At 28.5% G+C, this 8,101-nt stretch overlaps 1 protein-coding gene across 2 annotated transcripts; it reads right to left on the reverse strand.

The window, feature by feature from the left end:
- Window positions 1–2,184: 2,184 nt before the first annotated feature.
- LOC126685655 (uncharacterized) lies at window positions 2,185–5,892 on the reverse strand. 2 transcript variants are annotated; one of them, XM_050379583.2, is made up of 6 exons: window positions 5,689–5,892; window positions 5,389–5,445; window positions 5,262–5,295; window positions 3,254–4,874; window positions 2,724–2,804; window positions 2,185–2,608 (listed from the first exon to the last, which is right to left on the reverse strand). In XM_050379583.2, the coding sequence occupies exons 1-5, from the start codon at window positions 5,781–5,783 to the stop codon at window positions 2,743–2,745; spliced, it is 1,869 nt and encodes a 622-aa protein (XP_050235540.1). In that variant the 5' UTR covers window positions 5,784–5,892; the 3' UTR covers window positions 2,185–2,608; window positions 2,724–2,742. The 2 variants fall into 2 exon arrangements, with proteins under 2 accessions (XP_050235540.1, XP_050235538.1); XM_050379581.1 differs by having other exon boundaries at window positions 2,724–2,811; window positions 5,689–5,890.
- Window positions 5,893–8,101: the final 2,209 nt, after the last annotated feature.

Here is an 8,101-nt window from a genome sequence, read left to right on the forward strand (position 1 = left end):
AAACCTTTATAAATTGTTGATAACTTCACAAATTGTTTTTAAAACTAATTTAACTTTTTTATGAAATGTTTGAAACTGGTTTTAAAATCCGTTTGAAACTGGTTTCAATCTTTGTAAACTGTTTGAAATTTTTGTAAACTGTTTTTGAAATTTTTGTAAGTTGTTTGAAAATATTTTTTTTAAAAAAACAGTTTGAAACCTTTGTAAACTATTTAAAATATTTTTAAATTGTTTGAAACTGTTTTTAGATAAAAGTTGCAAATTGTGTTTTATGAAACTGTTTGAAACGCTTGTAAACTGTTTGAAACTTTTGTAAATTTTTTGAATCTGTTTTTTTTAAAAAAACTGTTTGAAACGCTTGTAAACTGTTTGCACCCATTGTAAACTGTTTGAAGCTGTTTTTTTTTTTTTGAAACTGTTTGAAATGCTTGTAAATTGTTTGAAACCATTGTATAAACTTTTTTTAAATGATAATAAAACTGTGTTTTATAAATTTTTTGAAACCGCATTTGAAACTGCATTTGAAACCGCATTTGAAAAACTGTTTGAAACCGTTTTTAATAGATTTTTAATGAGAACAAATAAATTAATAATTTACAGTTTTCTTTATTTTTGAAGAAAGTTATTATCACCGTATTTCAATTCGAACTACAATTTGAAGCGATTTGATTACGAATTAAATATTCGAGCGGATCGGAAACTAAATTTGAAACTCACAATAAATTTTTAAAAGGTGATGATATAATTATAAAAATCAATCTATTTAATTGTTATAAGCTAAAAAATTGATTTATTTGTTGAATTGTTAGCTGTTTTTTTTTTTTGATGAACTGAAAGAAGAAAAAGAAAAAAAAAGAAGAAGAAGAAGAAGAAGAAGAAGAAGAAGAAGGAATATAAATCAAAAACGACAGAATATGAAAACAAAAGAATAGAGTAAAAAAATAAAGAGTAAACACGCTGGAGTACAAAAATCAAGTTGGAAATTATGGTTAACAGCTGCTAATATCTTTATTTTTAGACATTCTCCTAATTATCCCTTCTTTCAACCTCTAAAAAGCCAACATATAAGGATTCTATTTCTTATACTTTTTAAATTGAGAATTTTAAATTTGATCAAGGAATCCAACCTTGATCGGATTAAAGATCCTTCCAACAATCTCAAGAGAAAGAAAAATTTCCAAAACAAAAAATATGAAGAAACCCATAAGCAAAAATAAAATGGTGGTTTTCTGACAAAAAAAAACCACCTTCAAATTTTAAGAAATAGGAGAGATCTCCAAGTATGGAATTTTTATTATACAAGCAAAAAATAAATAAACTTTATTTCATTTATTTTAAATTAAATTATTTTATAAATAATAAAATAAAAACTATTTTATTTTAAATAATTATATGTAAATTTTACTTCGCTTAATTGAATATTGTTCCTATTGTGTTCAGTCGGTGATATAAATTTAAATTAATGGGGGTGTTTGTTTTAAAATTGAGAATGAAGATTAAAATGAAAATGAATGCAAATGATTGTTTCACTTATTATTTGGTTCAATAATTAGAATAGCAATGAAAATGAGAATTTGTTTTTATCAATGTATAATATTAAATAAATTACATTTCAAATACAAACTTAAAATAAATTTTTAGAAAATAACAATAATTTTAATTAAAAAATAAAACAATATGTTTTATTAAGTATATATATATATTGAATTATTTATTATTAAAATACTTTATAATTATAGATTATTTCTTTTTTTTATTAATCAAATTTTAAATTCTAATTTACATTTCATATGAATAAAAAAAATTTAAGATATTGAGACAAAAGATTAATATTTGTTTGATGAGTAATCATTGTCTATATTTTTTTAAAATAAAAATAAATACAAAAATCATCCGCTCTCATTCTCATTTTTTACACTTTTTAATGAACCAAATACATATAGATCTATAAATACAAATATTATATTAGTTAAATAAATGTCACTTTAAAATTTGATTATTAATTGATTTAATTAATTAAAAACAATCTAAAACAAAAAAAAATCAAACTTTATATTCATTCACATCCAACTAATTATTTTAACCATTTTAATTAAACCAAAATAATTTCAATTTAATTTATTTTTAAAAAGTTCAAGGTTAAATTGATTTTTACTCAATCCAGTAGAAATTAGATAGTTCCTATGCGTATAACCAGATATTATTCTATACTCTCAACTGAAGAAATTAAAGTTTTTCATCACTTTCCATTTCCTTCCCTCTTCTTTTCTTTCTGCTGATATTCTAACTGTACAATCAAGACATCTTTATCATCTGACAATCTGCTACTTCTATTTACAACAGTTCTAGAATTTCTTAGGAATCTGAAATATTCGGGAACCAATGGCCGCTGTTAGTGTTAGAATGATTAAACTATTCTTCATGAGGGCGTCTAGTCATCTCAAATGAACAATCTTGTTTGAAGTTCATCAAGTCGCTCCTCTGATAAATTGACAGGATTAATCAGCTTGTACAAGAAATTGCCAGTATTTTCTGGAATTTCAGGAGTTTAGCTTTAATTTCGCGTAATCAAAGGATGCCAACTAGCTCCTTCAGTTTTTCCATTCCACTGCAGGTACGAGAAAAACATTAATATCATATCAATAAACTCCGAGGTAGAAATACTTATACCCTTTACTATAATAATATACATCTCAGTTCAGTAATATGACAAAGGAATGTACCTCTTTGACAGGGCCGGCATTAGCTTTTCAACAGCTTGAATAATAACAGAACCAGCAAAATTTTCTTCAGTAGTAGTTTGCCTTTCTTCTGCAATTTACAAAATAACCACATGTTTAGCAAAATGACATTACATGGAATGGAAATTCTGGAAGTCTGACACTTCCGAGTATAATGTACTTCTTAGTATCGAGTTGATACAAATTTACTTCTATTTTAATTAAAAAAAATGATAATAGAAGCTACAATTTTGCTGCATCTGTTATGTCTTTTAAGTATAATTTGACAAAACAAAAAGTGACTAGCCACTCTTGAATTTGACTTGCTAAGAGAGATAGAGAGACAACAAAGTAACAGTTAAAATGCCAAACCTGCACAAAAATAATATATATTTTTATAGGGAAAACCATAATTTATAAATTTTAATCAATAGTACAATAATAACTATAGCTGGTGGTTATTCATTCTCAACTTATAAAAGCACAGAGCAAAAGCACATCTACAAAAGCACGGGAAAAAACACTTTCAATACCTGGATTTTCTTGAGTAGGGACATGTCCTCTGAGATATATCCTATCTGTCGATTTCATATTCAAGCCTTCTTCTTGTGCGAATTTATCCATCATAGAACCAATGAGTTTGTAGGCAATCATTGCAGTCTCATCGCAAACTTCTTGGACGCCGAGATATGAGTTAGTAATTTCATTTTCCTCAACAGAATTGTTATCTAACCTTTCTGAGAGGGAAAAATGGGAAGAAAAACAGTTTACATTGATGCTTAAATTTCCAAATTTTCTCATGTGGTCTACTTCGAACTGAGTCGCATTCACATTAGACCTCTCTTCAACATTGCTTTTTTCCTCATGATTCCCCTCAAAATTAGTAACTGATGGATTTGAATCAACTGGTACATAATCACCACAACTCTCTTCTATGCTGCCCGAATCAACAGAATGACTTCGACTAGTACTAAAAATGTTTATGGGCATCAGTTGAAGACCATCATCATCCTCACCAGAAGCAACAAAATCATCTGTGTCGCAGCAATCATAATTATCATCGCTTTCTTCTAAATCTTCCATATACGCATCAGTGAAACCCTCAGCAAAGTCACAATCAGGAAACAAATCCCATACAACTTGCTTCATTTGAGCACTTAAATTTAATACGCATTCCACCTCCTCTTCAATTTCATCCTTCAGGAAACATCCTATCAGCATACTTTGAGACTTCCCATTTATTATAGCAAGAGCATCTAACAAGGATTTGGGAATCTTATCCAAATCACTGCAGTCAAAAAGGTATTCGGTTAATATTTTCTTTATTGTTGTTCTTAGATATGCATTTGGCACATCAGCAGTTGGGTCTAAAAGAATCAGCAAGGTTTTCAGCTCTCCCATTTTGACTTTTGTTTTATACTTGAGTAAACATATAGCTTTTACTATCTCATTCTGCAAAGTTTTTATCTCCGAGGAGACCTGGTAAAAGTCTGACACTGCAGAATTTGAATAGCCTGGCGTTAATTTTAGTGACCAACCTGCTACATCAAGTGCTTTGGCTAATGGTGCTTGCAATTCATCCTTTCTAACGAGTTCTGAAAGCATTTTCCGGATTTTTTCCCTTACTTTATAAATCAGCTTCTGTCGCGTACATTGGTATTTGATTTGTCGTAGATGAGTGCGAGCTGGGTCACCTCTAAGTTTTCTGCGCATAACAAGCAGCGTTTCTGAAGGCAACTCCCCTAGTCTATTCATTATTTTAATAGCAGAGTCATGATGATAGTGAAATGAGGGAAACATGTCCATCAAACAATTGTCTCGTACATTTTGCGGGTCCTTGAAGAGTTGAGCTAGCTTTGTCATAACTTCTATTTGAACTTCCTGATTTTGAACCCCAGCATACCTCGGAATCAGTTCTTTAATCACCTTCTTCAACTTAGGGCGAGTTTTCTCAAAGTTGATAGAGCCCCTTCTTAAAAACACGGCAAGAAAAAAGAGTCCTTTGTTTGTCAAAGCATCAAGGCAAGATAGAAGGATTCCTCTCAAATCAGATCTACCAAACAATCGTTTATTCTCTTGGATGATTCTATCCTCTATTTCACCACTTACTCCAAAAGCTTCTTCAACGTGCTTTTTTACGTCGTCAAAAAATATCTGCAGAACAAGTAAAACCAATGAAATTGTGCATATTCTCAGGCTATATCCGTAGTGAACCAAGGGACTGTTGGCACTGTACTTTTTACATAATTCAGAATGCAACCTTAACAACTAAAATCCCTTAGACATAATTCTATCCTTCAAAGTTGTTTGCATGAAATGACTGGCAAAAAGGGGATACCAGCTTCACAACACTCTGACTATGCATTAATGCAGAGTAAAGTTAATTGCCTATTACCATTCTGCTAGTGCTTTAGTTATAACCATAGTGCATTCATCAGATTCATATACAACCATTTACACATATACATTGAATGAAAAATAAAAGGAACTTAAAATCAACATATGCAGTTACTATAAAAAACATGGAAAAGAATGACTTACATCATCTTCCCTAAGCAAAGATTCCGGCAATGACCTGTATCAAACACATTCAACCCAATTAGTATGATTATGATAGTAAAACTAGAGAGACAAGTTACGGTGAGCAAGGGCGAAAAAATAGACTTACTTATATCGAAAAAGCTTCTTGTTTTCAGATTTAGACAGGGGAAGTCCCATTAACCATCTACACAAACACACCATTCACTTAGAAATTTAAGAAAAAAATAAACAGAACGAAGCTATATAAGGGGAAAAGTCACAATTTTTTAATAATTACAAAATTTTAGCATCTTTTAAAGTAAATTTGGAAACCAGTACTAAAAATTTAAAATCTAATTGAATTGGCAGCTAAATTTGAAAATATAAAGACATACATAAAGTAAATTAGTAATAAAAAAAGGAAAATGAAGAATTGTGAAGAAAGAACCTTCTTTTGAGTATAAGAAGCTTATCTTGGCGCTTAAGATGTGAGAGAATTGTGTCGCAATCAGATTTAAAATTGCGTGATTTAGTAATGTCCATGTCTACAACTACAAATTAGGGTTCTCTTTACGTACACAGAAGAAGATGAAGACGACCGATAGGATTTAGGGTTTTATGCTTAACGGCTCTCTTTTCTTTTTTTTTTTTCCTTGCTGAATTTCACTTGGCAAACCACAAAAACTAAATAATAATTAAAAGAAAATTTCTTGAAATCTAATAAACCAAACCAAATTATGTATGTATGTATGTATACTAGTTTCGCATTACGTGTTATGCACGTGACTCGTAACGTGATTCGTCAATGTATATATTAGCAAATTTATTAAAATTATATCAATTTTTATATTTATAAATTATAATTAATATTAAATTAATTAAGAATTTTTATAAAAATAGATATAATATATTCAGTTATTAATTTTTTTTTCTATACTGAATTTATTCTTTTTTTGATTTTATAATAACTATAATTAAATAATTAATTTTATTTTATTAATAATATCTTTAAAAATAATAAAATGGAAATTAAAATAATAATATATCGATCAAATGCAATATTTTAATTTTGTAGTTCAATCAAACTAAAAGATAGATATTTCTACTAATTTGGAGAAAATTTAGTTATTTTCTACATACTAAAAACTAAATTGGAGATAATTTAACTATTTATTCTAATTAGAACTTTAATTACAATATCTGTTTAGTGATTAATTAAATAATTAATTAGTTAAAGACAATCACTACTAGAAAACAGTCAATTTGCGACGGATTTTAGCGACGGATTTGAAATCCGTCGCAAAAATCAAAATTTGCGACGGATTTAGCGACGGATTCAAAATCCGTCGCTAAATCCTAAAGAAAATTGGCGGGATGAATCCCGCCACTTTTAGCGACGGAAATTCCGTCGCTAAAAGTGACGGGATTCATCCCGCCAATTTGTTTTTCACTTTTAGCGACGGATTTTGTAATCCGTCGCTAAAAGTAATACATTTAGCGACGGAATACCACATCCGTCGCTAAATGTCTACTTTTAGCGACGGATTACTAAATCCGTCGCTAAAAGTATTATTTTTATTAAAAAAATTATACTTAAAAAATATATTTATTAACACAAATATTTATTAATAAAAACAATATTAATTATAAAACAATTTATTAAAAAATTATTTATTGTAATTATTTATTAATAAAATAATTATTTATTTAAAAATAATTATTTATTTATTATAATTATTTATTTATTATAATTATTTATTTAAAAATAATTAATTATTTATTATAATTATTTATTAATAAAATAATTATTTATAACAAAATTATTATATTAGAATGTGGTAGTAAAGTGTAATAGTAATAATTTGTTGTTTTTATTTAAAATAATTATTAAAAAATAATTTATTTTATTTAAATATAATTAGTATGAAAAAATAATTATTTTATATAATATGGGAGTAAATTGCGGGAGTACCTTTTTGTTATATTTAAATATAATATACATAGATATAAAACAAGAATCTGAGCTGGATAAGTTGGAGTCATGCGCGAGGGAACTACAAAGTTAAAGAGGAGTGGATGGGAGTAATGTGAAGGATGGGTGACCTACTGGGAAGTTGGAAAATTTGCGATATTTGCGGGTCAGTGCGGGTGTGTGTTGTATAGCCGGTGGGTGTGTGACGGTGGTTGACCGTTTAAATAATATTTCATTTTACGATTTTAATTAAAAAATAATTTTTTTTTATTTTTAAAAATTTGCGACGGATTTAAATCCGTCGCAAAATCCGTCGCAAATTTTTTTAAATCCGTCGCAAAAAAAAAAGTATTCGGTCGCTGCAAAATTGGCGACCGGATATTTAGCGACGGACGTTGTCCGTCGCTAATCCGTCGCTAAACTCGTTTAGCGACGAAATTTAGCCATTTAGCGACGGAAAAATCCGTCGCTAAATGGCTGTTTTTTAGTAGTGAATAAAACCATTATTTAGTAATAAACTGAAAAGGATTATTCAGTAAATTTGCTTGTCTCCCCCCCCCCATCCGTGCTTTTATATATAGCATAGATTTAGGTTTGAATTTTACGATTTTTTATTTATTTAATTTATTTAGTAAAAAATTAATTATATATCCATTTAAATGAAATAATCAATATTAATTTATATATATATGAGTTTTAGTAATTAATTAATTATTATTTGATTTAGTTGGATTTGATTTTATTTAGTTTAATATTTGGTTTGGTTAAGTTAGGTTAGTGGTTTGCGATGTTGCCATGTTAGCTAATTTGCTGAGTTGGAAGCGACATGGATGACATGGAGGCAACAAATACAGTTCGATTCAAAAATAGCTGGAAAAAAACAGAATAT

This window comes from Mercurialis annua, linkage group LG1-X, assembly GCF_937616625.2.
Source record: "Mercurialis annua linkage group LG1-X, ddMerAnnu1.2, whole genome shotgun sequence".
Lineage (NCBI taxonomy): Eukaryota > Viridiplantae > Streptophyta > Magnoliopsida > Malpighiales > Euphorbiaceae > Mercurialis > Mercurialis annua.